The sequence below is a fragment of the Aythya ferina genome, assembly GCF_964211825.1.
Source record: "Aythya ferina genome assembly, chromosome: 5".
NCBI classification, from domain to species: domain Eukaryota; kingdom Metazoa; phylum Chordata; class Aves; order Anseriformes; family Anatidae; genus Aythya; species Aythya ferina.
The window spans coordinates 62,274,165-62,292,306 of NC_140301.1; the positions used below are offsets into that span (position 1 = coordinate 62,274,165).

General features: G+C 46.9%; 1 protein-coding gene across 7 annotated transcripts in view; it reads left to right on the forward strand.

Annotated features, from left to right (window-relative positions):
• The window catches only part of TXNDC16 (thioredoxin domain containing 16), a 40,624-nt gene that overhangs the window by 9,043 nt on the left and 13,439 nt on the right, over positions 1-18,142 (forward strand). For 6 of the 7 annotated variants that reach the window (XR_014693195.1, XM_084519669.1, XM_084519673.1 and 3 more), the window contains exons 7-15: positions 6-96; positions 1,587-1,743; positions 2,957-3,123; positions 4,096-4,156; positions 5,519-5,654; positions 6,582-6,728; positions 7,176-7,235; positions 14,858-15,026; positions 15,684-15,820. Coding sequence is in view for 6 of the 7 variants with exons in the window: in XM_084519669.1 (XP_084375795.1) it covers positions 6-96; positions 1,587-1,743; positions 2,957-3,123; positions 4,096-4,156; positions 5,519-5,654; positions 6,582-6,728; positions 7,176-7,235; positions 14,858-15,026; positions 15,684-15,820 (1,125 nt within the window). In the remaining variant the exon portion in view is untranslated. The remainder of the gene's footprint in view (positions 1-5; positions 97-1,586; positions 1,744-2,956; positions 3,124-4,095; positions 4,157-5,518; positions 5,655-6,581; positions 6,729-7,175; positions 7,236-14,857; positions 15,027-15,683; positions 15,821-18,142) is intronic. The other variant, XM_084519670.1, reaches the window with a different exon arrangement.

The window sequence follows — 18,142 nt, forward strand, 5'->3', positions numbered from 1 at the left end:
TGCAGAGCACAGAGCTGTGATGGAAGTGGCTTTTGTCTACGGGACTGTCCACCAGTTTGTTCTGACAACTGAGGCAACACTGTTGAAAGACGCCAGGTATGTCCAAACACACACACCGACACACAAACACCAGGTATATCTGCTCCCCTGCACTGCTCTTTTGGTTTCTCAGGTTCCCAGGTCAAATCTAGCATTGGCATCCTTGCTAGCTTGCATGGGAGAAAAATCAGTTTCACTAGAAGTGAACCTTGCAGCCTGTGTTTAAAGCATCCAAATGTTGCCAGGCCTGTAAGGCACTGGGCTCACTGCTGGCTTCGTGCTGAGCTAGAGAACAGATGATTTCCAGTCAAAGATCAGCTTGGGGTCCTCCAGGATATTTAGGAATCTCCTTTCCAACCAGCTAGCATTATTGACCTTTCTCAGCCCCCTTGGATGTCAACAAGCTCAGGACCTACATATGTATTTTGCATCTCAAGGTAAAAGACTCCACCCTAGGATGGAATTAGGGTAACAGCCAAGGATGGATGGTGAGATCTGTTTTGCTTTTTCCAAAACCGATGCTTCTTGTGTTCCTGGGTTTGGACTAGCCGTTGTTGACTGCTCATTGACTGGGATTTTATAGAAGAGCCCACTGTCTCCCTTCCCTAGCTGACTGACCAAACCTCAGCCATGGGTTCCCTGGAGCTTTACAGAACAAAGGAGTCACTGCAGGATGGGCAGAGAGGAAGGTGGGAATATCAGATGGCATGCTGCATCTTCAGCAAGGCATTTACACAGCAATGTGCTTGCTTTCACATCCTGCTCTTGCAGATTGTGATCAGGGATCGCGTTTTTCGTTTGCCACTAGATGGCACGATTGTCATTTGGACAGGACATGGCTTCATCCTGCACAGAGCTGAGAGGGCACCAGCAGTCAGGCTTTGGGGTCTTAATACAACATCCTCTCTTCCACAGAGAGGTCGTAAAGCCCTTTACAAGAAAAAAAAAAGGTGATCCTTACGCTAGAGATGGTGTAATGGATGCATGGGGAAAAGAATGTGACCTCCCAAAGTTGACCCGCAGCCCAGCACCAGTGGTGGTACCAGAACCAGGAACCACCACTAGCCAAGGAACCATCCAGGGAACTTGAAATTACTTCTTCCTTTGTAATAGATAGAACCAATGCTGTTCAAAAGGTGAAATATTCCTTACATAGTACGTAAGATGTCATCAGGGAGGTAAAAGACATGAATAAACCTGTATTTCAGCTGTCCTCCCCGAGCCAGGGTCCCCACTGGAGTGGCAAGGCTGGTCCCAATGAGAAAAGCTTATTTTTGTCCTTTTTGAGCTAAGCCAACTGCTCTGTGGTTGGGGTCATTCATACCAGGGTCTTCAGTAGACAGTGAGCATCATTGTGAAAGGTGCCTGGCCACAACTCTACCTGGTACTAGTAGAGCTCTCAAAGTCCCATGTGCCAGTCACACCCTGAATTGGGAGAATATCTGCCCTGTAAAACCTTGCCAGCAAATACTGGCACTCTGTCAGGGTATTTTTAAGCCCCGTGATGGATCTCCAGCTCAGTGTGGGTTTTGTTTTCTCTCTCCCAGCAGCGACGAGCCTGATGCATCATCTGCCCGGCTCTTGTTCTGCCACTGCCAGCAGGCCACGGACGTGGCGCAGCCCTGCAGGAAGACACCCATGGAGCAGGATCTGACCGTGCTGAACATCCACAGGCACCTCAAACTCATGGGGGCTCCTCTTGTGGTACGATGGGGAGAGAGAAATGATGCACCAGGCTCGGGCTGTGCAGTGCGAGGGCAGCTGGGGCAGATGAGGGAGGTGGGAACAGAGGACGAGGAAGAGAAGGGGAATCTGCCCCTTCCCCATGCTCCTAGGTTGAATTCAAGCAAAGAAAAGGTCTGAGACTGTGAGTAACACTCTATTATATTGCTGAGCTTACGTGGACCTCCTTTTCAGGGGTGCCCAGGGCCAATTTGTGGTCCTGTGGTTGCACCTAAGCACAATGAACGGGAATGTGCTTCATTCAAAATGGGGTGGAGGTGCCTCTTTGACTTTGCTGCGACTTCTGGGCTCCCCACAGGAGGATCAGCACCTCAGGGAGACAAGATTCACGCCCTGGTGGGGCACAGGAGACAGGAGGCTCCTTTTCCCTTTTCCCACTGGGCAGAGGGGGCCTCCAGTTCCCACTGGTGACAGCTCTGCCAAGCAGAAATGAAGTCTCTACGTCAGCCAGCCTCCTGGAGTAAGCCCGTGGAGGGAAGTCCTTCATCAAGCAGCTCTGTGCTGTCATGAAACAACATGTCAGAGGCACAAAGGGAAAGGATGCCAGCTCTTGTGTGTGGCAGACAAGGTTTCCAAATTGCTCCGGGGCACGGCTGTCAGATAAATAGAAATTAAGGGAAATCTGACATCAGGAGGTGCCAGGTCACAAAAAACATGAATATATAAATCTCAGATTTTTAACAGGGATGGTCGTGAAAGGTCGGAACAGTTTAACCAGGGTTGTAGGGGTTCTGCTTCTGTGGGTGTTTTAGAATCAGGGTGGAGATACCTGGAAGGTATTTCTGGAAGGTATCCTTGTTTCGGTGGCTGGAGAGAACACGATGGTTTGGGCTGTGCAGGAGATCAGCCTGCCAGGTTATCTATTGGCCTTAGAAACCGCAGGCTATGAACCCGCTCCTAGGCTCCAGATTTCAATGAGGAAGTTGTTCCAGGCTTTCAGTCTCACTTTCCAGCAATTTTTAAAGTGATGGTGATCTGGTGGTTGGTTTTCCAGCTGTTTTCCTCAGAAAAATGAGGCTTCTGTGCCTCCCTTTCCAATTACTTTCGAGCCTGTTGATCAATTTCAAAAATAAATTCAATGAAGTTCCATTGAAATAGGCAGCTGGCTGGAAAGGAGCTGAAATACGTCAAATATGTGGAGATGTGCTGCAGTATAACCATGTATCTTTTCCAGACAGAGGTTGCTGAGGACCCAGAGAAGGTTTCCACTGTTCACTTGCAGCTTGGGCTACCACTTGTGTTCATCCTCAGCCAGAAAGAGACCTACGAGGCAGACAGGAGAACAGCAGAGTTTTTGGCCTGGCAGCTCTTGGGGAAAGCAGGAGTCGCCCTTTTGTCCAGGTATTTGCTTCCCTGTGTTTGGGGAATTCTCCTTGGTTTTCATGGCATTTCTGAGCTCAATTACCCCACAGCAAGGACAATGGGATCACAGTCAGTGAGTTTCCTCGAATCTGTGTGAGAAGCAGTAAGAGTATGGTGAGAGGATGTCAAATTAGAGGGCATGATTCTCCAGAATCACTTAAAATTGGTTTCAGACTCTAGCTGGAAGTGTAGCCTCTATATCTGAGTCTCTTGCTGATTTAGAAGTAGAAGAATAGTCAGACTGAAAGAAATTTCAGAAAGGAAACTTGGAAAGCACAGACCAAGATCACAAAGATCAAAAGACCAAAAACCAGAGATCTTTTGAGGGCTTACTCGCCCATCTGTGCAGGTGATGTTTGAGCTGGAGCCGGGAGAGTGGGCAGCCCGTGACAAGTCAGGATCTCCCATTCCTGAGGGGCTGCCCCCTCCTAAATTTTGTGTGTCAGCGGGTGATGCAGCAGCTGTGGGTTGGGACCTTGATGTGGCATGTCTGCTCTGTGCCCATGCTGCTGGCAGCAGCACAAGTGGCAGGAGATGCAGGAAGGATGGGTGTGGGCTGTTTTCTTACAGCTTTCTGCCATCGTGGTATCTCCTAGCACAGAGGCACTTCTTGGCTGCGTTCACCCTGAGCCAAAATCCACCGTCAGAGCAGCTGCGCTGGGATGTGGCTACCAGCGTGTGAGCACAGACATGAATCATGGAAAGGGAATTCAAAGCCCTTGTGAAATAAGCACAGATTGTGTCAGTCCCACCGGGTCACTCGGGACTTAGCTCTTCAGCACTGATTTAATTCACGTGGGCTGGGCTCCCACAGGTACTTTGGGGCCCTGAAGCCCTCTGTGAGGACGTGGTGCTGCTCAGAGCGGGGTGATTGCCAGCCAAGCAGGCTGGACAGAGCAGGTGACCTTGCACATCCTCACACCATCTAATAATCTCTTTGTATTTCGGAAGGGACCTGGTGGATTTGAATGTTCTGCTCCGGTCCAACGTCGCTCTCAAGACACCAGATGAGGTTCAGTGTTGGATTTCTTTATTGTACAACTCTTATTTCACTATCTGAGAATATCAGCTCTCCTGAGAGGGCGTTGCTTGCCTCTGTTGTGATTTGACAACCTTCCCCAAAGCTCAAGGGAACATAGTCTTTCCATAGCTCTGTGCACGTATTTGGAACCGCCTGAGCTCGGTACAGCAGGGCAATTGTGCCTGCCTACAGGAGATAAAAGGAAGTGTTTATTTTGGGCTCTAATCATGGGGTGATATCTCCATTGCACAATAAAGCAATGCAAGGTTGTGAACTACCCAAGGTAGCAGTCCAAGTGTGAATTCCCAGAAGATTTGGACTTCTAAAGGCCCTTGGCCCGGTAGGAAAGGAGTTCAAAAGATGGAAGGGGAAATGAGCATGAAACTAAGAGCCAGAAAGCAAACAAAGGTCTGTGCCGAACTGATGTAACCAAATGCCTCTGGCAGTGATCTGTGAGAAGGGCAGAGCCTGAGATAAATGAGGCTGATCAAGATGAGCTAAACTCTGGAGGGGCCTGACCCAGCTTGCGAGGCAACAAATGCCAGGGAACATGCATTGCCCCAAATTGCGCGAACTGTCACTTTTGAGATTGGAAAGAAACAGGATCAGACCTGAATCTGAGTGTCCCCCGAGGGCTTCCCCCAGCCTGGTGAGAGATGTGCACGTTGTGTTTCTTCTCTTAGAGGTGCCAGCAGTTTGTCATTTCTCTCAGTTCATTATAAAACTCATTTTCTCTGAAGTGCCTCTTGCTGAGACAGTGCCAGAACTGGTTTTAAGCTGACAAGGTCTCATTTCTGAGAAATACACTTTGGTTGGCAGTCCATTACACTTGGGAGCACTCGTCTTTATTGAGCTCCATGAGATAGAAGATCTTCCGTGCCATTTTCCCAGGCCATGATGGGCTGCTCTGGCCTAGCCTGACCTCTCTAGGGGCTAGGAAGCAGAGTGGACCATGAATCTGTAGCTCAGCTTCCACTCACATTCACTGTTCAGCTTCTGGGCTTTTTCTCACAGTAGGAGATTCACCTCCCAACATCTTAACATGGAGCAGGTGTCCACTTTCACCATTCCTGCTACAGACAGAGGATCCCACATAGCCACAATTACTTTCTGAAAACCAAACATCAGTTTGGAGTGAAATAAGCTCATGTGCAGATGAAACTGCACCAAAGAAAGACATCCCAGGATCTCCCCTGTTTGGCAGCTTTAGGAATCTGTTGAAACACCCTAAAAATAATGGGCTAGATGGGAGGGAACTTTAAATTCCCTCCCCATCAGAACTCCCCATCAGCCTTGAGTTTGGTTTGCAGGTAGAATAGACACAGGGTGATGTTCTGCTCCTATTTTCCTTAGGGAGTGCCGATCAAATACCTGGTCTTGGAAGACACCGATGAAGTTATAACCTTGGTGGAAGATAAGAGCAAGGTTGAACAAATCCAGGAGGATGAGGATGAGGAAGATGAGGATGAAAAAGAGAATGACAATCAAGGTGTGTAATTAAACAGTGAGGAGCTGATTGTCATCAGGTAGGACATGCAGTCAACATCTCCAAGACATATGTTAAAGCATTAAAGAATGCTCTTGCAAATCCAAGGCAAACTATCCCTTTGGAGGGTGCAAAGAGGACAGGGCCAGGCTGTTTTCAGTGATGCCCAGTACCAAGGCAAGAGATAACAGGCACAAACTGGAACTCGTGAGGTTCCCTCTGAGCATCAGGAAGCACTTCTGTACTGTGTGGGTGATGGAGCCCTGGGAAAGGTTGCCCAGAGAGGTTGTGGAATCTCCTTGGAGATCTTCAAAAGCCACTTGGACTTGGTTGTGGGCACCCTGCTCTGGGTATCCCTACTTGAGCAGGGAGGATAGACCCAGAGGTCCCTGCCAACCTCAACCAGTCTGTCATTCTGTGGTTATCACAGTCACACGATGGCTGTACAAAGTAGCTCTTTAATTCTCTGCAGATCCCTGGAGTTTCATGACAGACAGCTGTAATTTTTAGAGCAAACACCACGGACAAAAATCAGCAGCTGTTATAGTAACGGTTGCAGAGACGCTGCATGAGAGAGGGGCTCCTTCTGCTTAAATATGTCCAGCTTCAGGGGGACAAGGTGCTGAAAGAGCACCTGACGCTGTCTCCTCTTCAGGCATCAGAAGAAATTATGATTTATTTGTCAGAATTATTTGTCCCTTTGGAAAGGTTTGAGACATGTTTTGGTAAGAGCTGTTCCAGACTTGCTTTCTCCAGGGAGAAAACACCGGCCCCTGCAATGCTTTCTTGAAAACATTTGTTTTCTATACCAGATTGTTTCTGTTTAGCAGAATTATTAAAACGTTCTAATGGGGTTGCAGATGGGTGTGTAGTTCCCTGTGCCTTTTGTGCACGTGCTTTTCTTCATGCACGGCTGTTGGCCCCTTGCAGACGTTCAGGATGATCAGGTGGTGGAAGCAGTTTCCAGGGACAAGAAGCGAGAGCTGCCCTTGGAGCAGATCCTTACCCTGACGGAGGAGACCTTTCACTCTGCCGTGTTGAAAGCTGCCCAGACGGTGGTGCTGTTTTATGCCAGCTGTGAGTATGAAATGTGGACTGGCAGGCCCTTCACTAGCTCACACGTTTTCCGTAGAGTGGTGATACCGTAGGCAAGTTTAAATCATAAATATATGCTGCATCCTGTCCCATGTACCCCCACCCACTCGTAGCAATCAGATTAAATTACTTCCTCTCATTGACTGATAATGTGTGACGACAGAGTATCTGTCAGTATAAAATACATCAGTGGTTTTCCACTTTACTTTGACAGGGGCTGAATGAGGGACAAGAGGGGAAATGAGTGCGTTGGACTCATGGGATAACCTAGGAAACCCAGTCACTGGCTGCTGCAGTAAAATAAAGTCAAATTTTCTTCATTTCATTCAGTCTTTCAGAGCTTGAAGCACCTTAGGATGCAGAAAATGGTAATGTAACATTGTCAGTCACCTATATGTAACTTGGGGCTTTGTCTCTTCTGTGTTTCAGGGGAAGCAGTGTCCCTGGTAGTGCTGCAGACTTATGTGGAGGCGGCCGATCACCTGAAAGGTAAGGTGCCACGGGTCTAAGTTCCTGTAGAGCTGGTTTGCATCTGAAGTACAAACCAGAAGACTGGGAAGATATTGGTGGTATCTCAGTTCCTCACCCAGAATATACTCATTTTCAGTTCCTAAACTTTTAAGGAAGGCATACCCACATTAAGTTGTTTAGGAAGAGGATTTGTTTCTTAATTAGGGATCCTTGCAGTCCCTTTGTGCCTGCATAAAGTCACAGGACTGGCAGTACAACCTTACACAAGTCACCTTCTGCTTTAGGTGTAAATTTGTACACACCAGCTGCCCAAGCTGCCTTTCAGCTGAGATTGTGGTGTTGATGGGCTCAGTGACTGCACGATAAATGCCCAAAATCATGAGGAGACAGGACAGAACATCAAAAGCAGTGAGTGACACAGCATGGGCTTTGGAGGTAGAGGGACAAATAGCAGGCATCCTAGCCTGCATCCCAAAAACAGGATCCTGTCGGTGCCCCTCAGCACTGTGACCTGTAAGGAGCAAGAAGACGCACTGCTTGCTGCACAGCATGAGGCTTGAGAGCCAAATTGGTGTACGAGGGGGCTACATCAGGTCTCCTGCACTTGGAAGTCACCACATAAGCACTTGATCTGGAGCAGAGCAGTAACCAGGCTTTGGTAGAAGACATAACAGACAGGTGTGGGCAGGCCCAGATCCAGAGGGGGAGCAGAATAGTGTCAGAGAAAGAATTTAAAGCGATGATGCCTTCAGGGCCTGTAGACGGGCTTAATTACATGGGAAGTCTCACAGGCAGCCACAGATTCCATAAATAATACATGACAGCGAAGAATCAGTAACATTTAAAGACAACGCACATCAGGCAGTCTGCTAATAAAGGCAGGAGGGATTGGTGCTTCAGGAGTGTGGTATTTCCTGAGCGGTGTTAAGCGCCAGTTCAGCTTCATTCAGGGCTTCAGCCCTGTCCCCCTCTATAGTCAACAGTATATGGGTGGGTTCTTCTGCACTGTCAGGCTTATATGGGCTGAATCTCTTCTAAAGATACCTGTGTTTGCCCCTGGCTTACAGGGTTATACCCAGGTGACTTCATCCCCAACTCATTTCAGTAGCTGGTGCCTTCTGTGTGTTTTCATTCTTCATCAAGGCTGATTTCTCATCCTTATTTCTCACTCCTCTGGGACTGAGCACCTTGTCCTGCCAATTGCAAGCAGGATTCAAACAGCTCTCAGCAGAGAGAAAATGTATAGGGTGTGCAGGAGACTCAGGGAGTTTTCTGGGAAGCGGATGCATTGGGAGTTGCTTACAAGACACCCTCCTGGGAACACTGAGGACAGCGCTGTGGTTTGGATGAAAACAGTTCTGCATCCATAGTTTTCCTGGCACCTTGGATCTGAACTGACATCCTGGGAATAAACAGGAAAGGTCAGGGAGAGTTATCATTGTTAGAGAAGTCATGGTTATTGATTCTTTGGGGTTTCTTTCAGACTCTACAGCTGTTAGACCAGCTAAAGTAGCAAGCTGGGAGAGTCAGTGGATGAAACCCTGCCTCTTCCTGAACCAATGATCAAAACTTGGCTGACTTGTGAGGCTAAGCTTTCACCATGTGTTTCTTTAATAATTTGATAACAATCTCAGTACATGGACGCAGCCATAGGCAGATTCTCAACAGAGATTATGGACTGATTGAGGTCAGGGCCTTTCCTCTGCGATCAGTGAGGTCCCACTGAAGAATCCCAGGCCAAACTGGAATCATGAAATGACTCCCGCCTGTTTTTCCTGCTGTAACCTTGGAGAGGATGGAGAATGGCTGCTTTTGTGGAACTGGAGAGAAATGTAGTGAGTTTCCTGCAAGATACATCTTTGTCTCTGCTGCTGAGGAAGACTTGGTCACAGGCAGGTCTGTCAGGGGAGCTGGAAGACCTAGAAGGATGGAGGTCCCCAGGTTCTCTGTTATGGCCAGGATGAAGGTGTCTCAGGCTTGGTAATTAGGGTGGTCTGGAGTCGAGAGGTTAAAGATGCCAAAGGTTATAGCAGATCAGGCTGAGATGGATTCAATATCGATTGTGAATGTTCTAGTTCAGGGGGCATGGCTTATACTGAGTTTCCAGATGAAAATCAGTGAATCTGTGAACTTCCAAGTAGGAGTCAGTGTCAGGGGATCCAGAGCAGGGCTTGGTAGTAAGAACAGAGTGAAGCAGGTTAGCTGGGAAAGTAAACCAGTGCAAGGGGCAGGAAGAAGAGCTTGAGCTATGCAAGACTTAAAACACGGATTATGTCTTTGGTGCAGTCTGTCAGCTCCCCCAAAAGTGCTGGTATTCCTGTGTCTGCCGTTTGAGGTGGAGCTAACTTCCTAAAGGTTCAGAAGCCAAGATCTGCTGTCTGAGGCATGAGTCACCCTCGCTAAAAGCACGTTTGGAGATGCAATACAGGTCCCACTCGATGCCAACTTTCTGTGCAAAATGGCAGTGAGAATAGGCCATATGAGATACAGAACAAGAGAATGGAGGAGGCTGGAAACTGGGATAACCCCATGAATCACCCAGTAACAGATGATCAGCAGTAGATCATCACCAGATAAAGTTTAAGTGGCCCCCCAAAGTGGTTTCCCTTTGTTAAGAGATATGATCTAAGAGGAGGTCAGGAGAATCATCTCGGTCTTGCTGAACAGAGCACATCTTCTGCTCTTGCATCAAGAGCTTTCGGTTCTCTCTGCCACTGGGGCTAACTGCAGCTCTTGTTTTCTTATAGAAGATGTGAATTTATGGAAGCAGCACCCCTAGGACTGTAAAAGAGGTTGTGAAAGTGTGACAGCTTGGTCGCATTTCTTAGGTGTGTCAGTGGACTGTTTTGAAAAGTCCTAGATGGGAGAAACCAATGTGAAAGAAGAGTAATATTCTGAAAAACTGAGCTGAAAAACAATTCTGTTTCCCTCTTCTGTGCTCATGGAGTCTTCTTGGCCAATGACTTTGAAAGACAGGGGTGTGAAGTTGTAGTTCAAGGGTATGAACATCACCTGGGTGATTTAGCAACACAGACTCGTGCAGCACATATTCATAGAATATCCTGAACTGGAAGGGACTCGTGAGAATCATCAAGTCCAACTCCTGGCTCCACACAGCACCACACAAAAACCAAACCCTACATCTGAGAGCGGTGTCCAAACGCTTCTTGGATTCTGGCAGGCTCAGTGCTGTGGCCGTGTCCTTGAGGAGGCCCTGTCCCAGTGCCCGACCACCTCTGGGTGCAGAACCTGTCCCTAACCCCCATCCTGACCCTCCCCTGTCCCAGCTCCATGCCGTTCCCTCGGGTCCTGTCGCTGTCCCCAGAGAGCAGAGCTCAGCGCCTGCCCCTCCGCTCCCCTCGTGAGGGAGCTGCAGGCCGCCATGAGGCCTCCCCTCAGCCTGCTCTGCTCTGGGCTGAACAAACCAGGGGACCTCAGCTGCTCCTCACACATTTTGCCCTCCAGACCCTTCATCATCTTCATAGCCTTCTTTTAGACACTCTCCCTTCATGGAACCTGAATCTGAAGCAAGGATTTAGGAGTCCGTTATGGGTTCCTAGGCACCCATGCTGGAAAAGACTAACACCAAGGAAACATCAGTATAGGAAATGAGGGAAGGAGAAACCAGATCCCCTGTGGTACTGGGGGACGTGGAAGTCTCTGCAGTAGCTGGCAATGAAGAGGACTGGAGGGAAGTTGCCAGGTTGTGTGTATTATCTATGAGCTACGTACAGAGAAATTGTAACACTCAGGCAACTTGTGGCTGGTTATTCCCCATTCTCTACTGGATTTCTCCTCTTGAAGTGCAGCACGTGGCACATAACATTGCTTTTTCATCTCATAACCTTTGGGCCAGCTCTCCATGTGAGCTGTTGATAATGCCAGTCCTGCCCTCCAAAGGATTAGCTGCTTAAAGGATTCTTGATTTTTTTTTGCATATCCTGCAGTGTTCCCTGTAGCCTTCAGTGATTTGTTCTGTTTTTAGAAGACCCCTTGGACAGAGTTTCTCTCTATCACTTTTAGTTTTAGTTTCAGTAGCACCTAAAATCACAGAACAGAAGGATCTTATATTTCTCTTTCAACTTTCTTCCCATCCAGCAGCTCAACGGTGACCACAGGGCTGAACAAACTTTTGCTGACTCGAGTCCTGAAACTGCTTTGTGTTCAGTAATTAGTAACATGGTGCAGCTTGGGATGGTAGAGTGATCATCCTGTACACAGCATTCCTCAGGCCAGCCAGGGCTTCCTTGGAGATCTGGGTCATTTATGGTACATAATCCCCCAAGGTGGTATCCAAATACTTAAACTTGCATTTTGTGGATATTTAGAGCAGCCTCGCAGCTCAATTTTAACAAGACATCAAAGCCTTGTTTCCATGTCATTTGTTTCAGAGTTGGGCAAGACACAAGATTATGTGGTAACAGCTGATGAGAACCAGCCATACCGGATCAGAGGTGTGAAATAAATCCAGGGGCAGGCTTTCAATTTGAGAAGTTATTTCACAGCCTGGAGAATGACACAAACCATTTTTGCTCTCTCAGAGTGTTTTGAGAGACTCTGGACTGTCTGAGTGGAATTGCAGACCCTTAGATTAGTGCCACTACTTGCTTTTTCTGTACATACATTTGACACAAGGCAGAACAGCAGTGAACTCACGTGAAAGAGCTGCAAAATAGAAAATAAAATAAAGGCTATATAAAATGGTCCAATGGGATCTCAAGGACAGAGGGATATGGGATGGGAAAACATGCAAAGGTCACCTGTGCTTTCACCTTTGTCTTTGGGGTGCCTTGCCAATCCCTGGCAAATAAATGTCTGTGAGCCTGTGACTAAAACCCTTCCATAGCTATTCTGGCTATGTTATGCTTGTTTCTCAGAAGCTTATTTTAATACTCGGTCAGCCTCCACAGGCCTGCAAATGGACTGCTGCTTGTCCTTTACCAGCTGACAATAGAGAGAGATCTCACTGTCACCTCTGGAACAGACTTTGCATATTGTTGGATTTTATTGTTTCCTTCTTCTAGCAAGTTTTTGACTGAAACAAACTCACCTTCTCCTCAGGGGACATCTTCCAAACTTCTCTCTTCCCCAGGTTTTGTTTTACCTGCTTGCACCTTTCAAAAAACGTTTTTCCCAACCTGCACAAAGGCTTGATGGGCTCTGCAAAGGTCTCACCAGGACAAAATAGAAGGACATCATTTTCATCCCTTGTCTTGCAAATGCTGTAGAGAGTTCATCCCAGAATGAGCTTTGCCCTTATCCACAGCACTGATGATATCTGTGCATCCTGTTTCTCCTTACAGAATATCACTTTAATTTAGACTTCAAATCTCTTTCTGTCCCTTTGAGCTTTGGAATATCTGAAGATTGGATGTGTATGCTTATTCTGTCAGGCTTTTAGTAAAAATAGTGATCAGAATCTAACCCAGAAAGGACAGAGAAGAAAGCTTGGTTGTTTTAATCTGCTGTGCTCTTGAGAAATCATCATCATCTGCCCTTACCCAGGTTTCTGAAGGACAGAACACTTTGTGATAATCTGCGTGTACTTGCCTCAACGTTTCATCCCATCTTTCCCATGTAACTGTTGAATCTTGTTCAAACAAATTTACCAAAGGCATAAAGATCTCCGAGATACTGAATTCCTGCAGTGGGCATGGACAATGTATGGCCTGAGGACTGTACACAACCCTCCTGTCGTTGGTCAAGCCTGCATTTAAATAGGAGACAGGTTGGGCAAGGCCGACAGCCAAGAGGTGGTGGCTAGTGAAGCCAGTGACAGTTCACCTGCCAGCCGGTCAGCACACGCTTAGCAGTGGACTAGCAGCAGCCTGTGCTGCTTTCCACCCAGCCTGCAGATGAAAGGAAGGCTGATAAAGACATGCTGAAGTTACATGCGCTGTCTTGGGCTCCTGGAAAGTATGCAGGAAGCCAACATTCAGTTGTTTCACTGTTTATGGACCCCCCCTTGAGTTTATCACTTCGGTGTGGCCCATAAAAAGCTTTTTTTTTTTTTATTGCTTGTCCCTGGAATCAAAATTGGACTGACTGCTCTGTAATTCCCAAGAGCTCTTCCTTTCCCACTTCTTTACTTGTGAGGCCTGAGTCTCTTTCTTAAGGCCCTAAAAGTACCTGCTAATGTTTGGCTAATGCCATCAGACCACCAGACTGAATTACTTTTATTTTGTTTGTATGATTTTTTATGGCTCTTTGTGTATTTAGCACCAGGTATTAGGTAAAACAGACACTTTTCTATACCGGGCACCTTATTAAGTGAAAAAGCCTTGAATGACAGACTGGTTGAGGCTGGCAGGGACCCCTGGATCCATCTGACCCAAGCAGGGCCATCCAGAGCAGGCTGCCCACAACCATTTCCAGGTGGCTTGTGAAGATCTCCAAGGAGGGAGGCTCTACAACCTCCCTGGGCAGCCTGTTCTATTATTCAGTCAACTACAAGGTAAAGAAATGCTTCCTGATGCTCAAAGGGAACCTTCTGTGCTTCAGTTTGTGCCCATTGCCTCTTGTCCTGGCCCTGGGCACCACCAAAAAGGGCCTGGCTCTGTCCTCTTTGCACCATCAGGTATTTATGGACATTGATGAGATCCCCCTGAGCCACCTCTTCTCCAGGCTGAACAGTGCCAGCTCCAATCCCTTCATCATTTTTGTGCCACTATGTTGGTCTCTCTCCAGCATGCCCAGGTCTCTCTTGTACTGGGAGGCTCAGAACTGGACCCAGAACTCCAAGTGCAGCCTCACCAGTGCTGGGTAGAGGGGGAACACCACCTCTCTTGACCTGCTGGCACTACTTTGCCTAATACAGCCCAGAATACCATTAGCCTGAGCTGCAGGGGCATAGTGCTGTTCACATTCAGCTTGTTCACTGGGACCCCTAGGTCCTTTTCTGCAGAGCTGCCTTCCAGCTGGGTGGCCCCCAGTATGTCTTGGTGCCTGGGAGCGTTGCCCTCCAGGTGCAGGAGACATCACCTTCCTCCACCCCAAGCTTTTTCTTCCCTCTTTCCCATAAGCTAGGGCCTGCATGGTTTCTTTGTCTTGGCCTCACTCCTAAAGTATTTCCAGCACCTTTCCTTACTGCCTTATATGCTCCTGGATGCTTGCCTCAGGGATTCATTGCAGCCAGATGTGAATGTCTCTGGGAATTTCTTTCTGAGAAGTGTAACCTGCCACTTCCCTGAGTTTGTTCTCTCCGTGGTCTGTTGTTTAAATCAGTTTACACCTGCTGGGATGTTTAATATAGGCTGGAAATAGTCTTATATTCAAAGCTGTAATGCATGTCCGTGAATGGCTTCAAGAGGGAGGTAGCCTAGACTCAAAGGGATTGTTTATTTTGGGACTGGATTTTGACATCCTGCCCACACAAAGCAGCTTTTGACTCTGGGAATGTTCTAGCAACTTGTCAGTGGCAGCCCACCTGGCCTCACACCATGTGCATACCTTGGGTTAGGATCTGTAGGATGCACACCAAAGTAAACAGAAGCTCCAGCAGCATTGAAACAAATCTATGCAATAATGTCCAAAGAAGTTCACATAGTTCCCTTTTTCAATCATTTCACTCCTTTTTTTTTTTTTTTGTTTTTTTTTTTGTTGTTGGATACTATTTATAACGTATTTGTTTTCTCTTCTAGGAGTTCAGGGGGTTTTGCTGTCTCGGGTCAACTGCTGGGACTGGCCTGGTGTTTGCACGGCAGAGAATGTCACCCAGTTTCCTACCATAAAGATTTACAAGAAGGGAGAGCAACCTTTAATGTACAACGGCATGTGGGGAACTGAAGAACTGACCAGCTTCATCATGCTGTAAGTGCCTGTTAATGGGTCCCCACACAGCAGGATTGGCACAACCACCAGATGATCTGGATACTTTATGGCCTATGTCATGGAATGCCTTTCTGGAAAAATAATGTCAGATCTGGTTGTAGACCTGATTTGGAAATTAGCTTAATAACTTCCTGTGCTTTTTTTTTTTTTTTTTTTTTGTCAAAAACATCTATTATTGAACAATATATCCATCTGTTGCCACTGTCCCTCTCTGGAATTCATTCTGTTGTTTTTAATGTAGGTCTCAGTCCAGGAAGGCCCTTTGGGTGTGGTCCTAAGGTGATGATGTTGGTGGCAAAGCCCTCTGTGGTTTTATTGGAGCCAACCCGTTAACCTAAACCAAAAGATCTCTGCAGTTTAGCTGAGGGGTGTCAGCCTGTCCCATGTGCAGAAAAGATCTCAGAAGAGCCAGTTTGGCTTAGGGCTATTTTTTTTTCCCCATAACCACTTCCAGTACTTTTCAGTGACTAGGCATTGCCATTCCTTCCCAGAGGCAACTGATTTTTGTCCATGGTGAGGTGTAATGGTTGTCACGTTGGGTTGGGGCATTGTTGTTTCGAGGATTTAGGTTGCCCTTTGTCTCTTCATCCCAAAAGTGAAGAAGACAGCCCATGTTGTTTCTCTTCCTTTCTGTAGGAGCCGAGTTTCCTGCCCTCTGAAGCTGATGACGATTGATGAAGCAGAAGGGTACTTAAGAGGAGAGCTTCCATCTGAGCTGTCGTCCTATCACCACACTTCGGTTCTAGGAGTGTTTAGCACAGCCACAAGTAAAGGTTAGTGTGGAATTTAGGGGTTTAGCACTCAATTTGATTCCTGACTGGAGATGGTTGATTCCAGATGCTTAGAAGTTCCTCCACATTTTGTTTTCTCTAGTTGACCCACCGTGTCTGCTCACATCAAAGCCTGCCTGGCACCACCTTTCTTACTTTTTGCAAGTAGATTTCAGGTAGTTCCACATGTGGGGCCTAAGGTTTGAATCCTGACTCAAAGGACATTCAGCGGTTAGCTAGCAACTGTGGACATGTTTATTATACCCATTGTGGTAGCATCAGATAACCCTGACAGGTATTGGAGACATTGTCCTTAGAACAGTACAAAAAAAAAAAAAAACACAACAATTTCTTGGGTGACCCAAGGTTGCATAACCATCCATGCAAAGAAGGTTTTGCAAATGTCCAATATGAACTTCCCAAGGCACAATTTGTGCCTGGTGTCCCTGTTTTATCTCCTGCCCCTTACCATGAAAAGTTTGTCCTTTTCATACACCCCTTTCAAAGGAGTTGTAGGCTGCTGTCAAATCTCCTCTCAGCGTCTGACTGAACAAGCCCAGATCCATCAGTCCTCTACATGCTACATGTCACAGCATACTGTTTTGTAAAGAAAGCCCTTTCCACTATTGGATCAACAGTTGTCTTGCTAACTCCTCATGCAAATGTGGTAGTCCCAGTCCTTCCAACCAACACACAATCTGAAATCTTAAAAAAACAAATCAATACCAGCTAACTCTGGGATTTACTTCAGTAAAATTGGAGATTCTTCTGATATTGGTGAAAATCAAAATTTCAGAGTATTTTTCATTTGGAAGCTTCGTTGTGCCCGTAAACTTTGGTTAAATGCAAATAAAGCTACTTTCTCTCATGAGGAATTCCAGGGAGGATCTAATATGCTCAGAGGTAAGAACAAAATAAAATGTCAGGAACCAACCAGAAAACGTCTGGGCTGTGCTCACAGAGCCAGCTAACATGCTTTGCTTCTTCTGGAGGGCCTGTACCTAAGTCTGATAAATATAGGAGAAAATCTTGTTGATCTCAAAAAAAATTTAGACCATTTTTTCCTGGTTTTCATCAGCTGAGCTCCAGAATCTTCCCTGTATCCCACATATTCCACTCTCTGTAGTAATGGAGCCTGCATTAGCCCAGATGACAGGATTTCAGATAGGATGGGGGCTGGTTCTCTGCAAGGAACCTGCTTGGATCCAGCTGGACTTGTGAGCTGAGACTGTTTCCTGTATAGAAGAAGTTAATTTCCTTCTAGACCTGCTCTGTCTGTGGAAACAAGAGCCTTGGAGGTTTCCAGACAGCTCCGTGTGGAGCCCGCAAGATTGCCTGTTCCCTTAGGGCATGCTCCATCTGCAAGCTGGAATGGCATCTGCAGTCTGGGTAACTCAGCCACAGATGCCAGGGGAGATGAAATACGTGATGCTTTGGCAGTGTGTAACCTGAGGGAGATTGGAGTGTCATGCAGAATAATCCGAGGCAACAGAAAACCGGAGCCAGCGGTTCTGGCACCAAACCCAGGCCTGGAGTCAGGGAAACCACATTGCTGTCCTTATCAGCCCGCAGACTTCTCTGGAATTTCCAATTATTTTCTCATGGCAAGAATTCCTGCTCTTACCTGAACCAGCAACGTGCCATGTCATTGTCCTCTCTGGTTAACTGAAACAGAGCAACGGGATGTCCAGTTAAATAAAGCCCTGTTCTTTTTCCAGCACTTAATGTGAGAACTATATTAAGAAACCATTAAGTGGACCTAAGCTAAAAGAGGTTTGTCAGAAAAATCATAATGAAAATTTATTACAAAGAGGTACACAGTATTGCTAGGGCAATGAAGGAGCATTTTCCTGGAAACCAGAGGAACTTGTAGGAGAGGAGCTTGTTTGCTACTCAGAAGCGTACTTGGAAGCAAAACAGTGTCCAAAAATGTGCAGCAATTGTTTAAAAATACACCTGTGTTCCGTGCAGCTCTGGTAACATCGCAGGGCTTGCCAGCATCAGTGTAAACTGAGCAATAAACATTAACTGAGTGTCCTCTCTGTGTCCTCCAGCACTTTGGAAACAGGTAGGCTGCTTTTGCTTTCTGCTGAACATTTTGATCATGCGTGGGGCTTTCTGCACAGGCTGCTCGCTTAAAAAGAAATTTGTGATCACATTTATGTGTGGGCAGAACAAAGAAAGGGCCAGCATAACCCTTGTCTTGTCTCCAGCATTTCCACAGTAGACATTAAGGAAGAGGATATAAGACATGTTCAGAGGGATTTCTTTCCCTGGCAATATGGAACCTGCCTCCAATAATCAGCAATTTAAGGTCTTCATTAG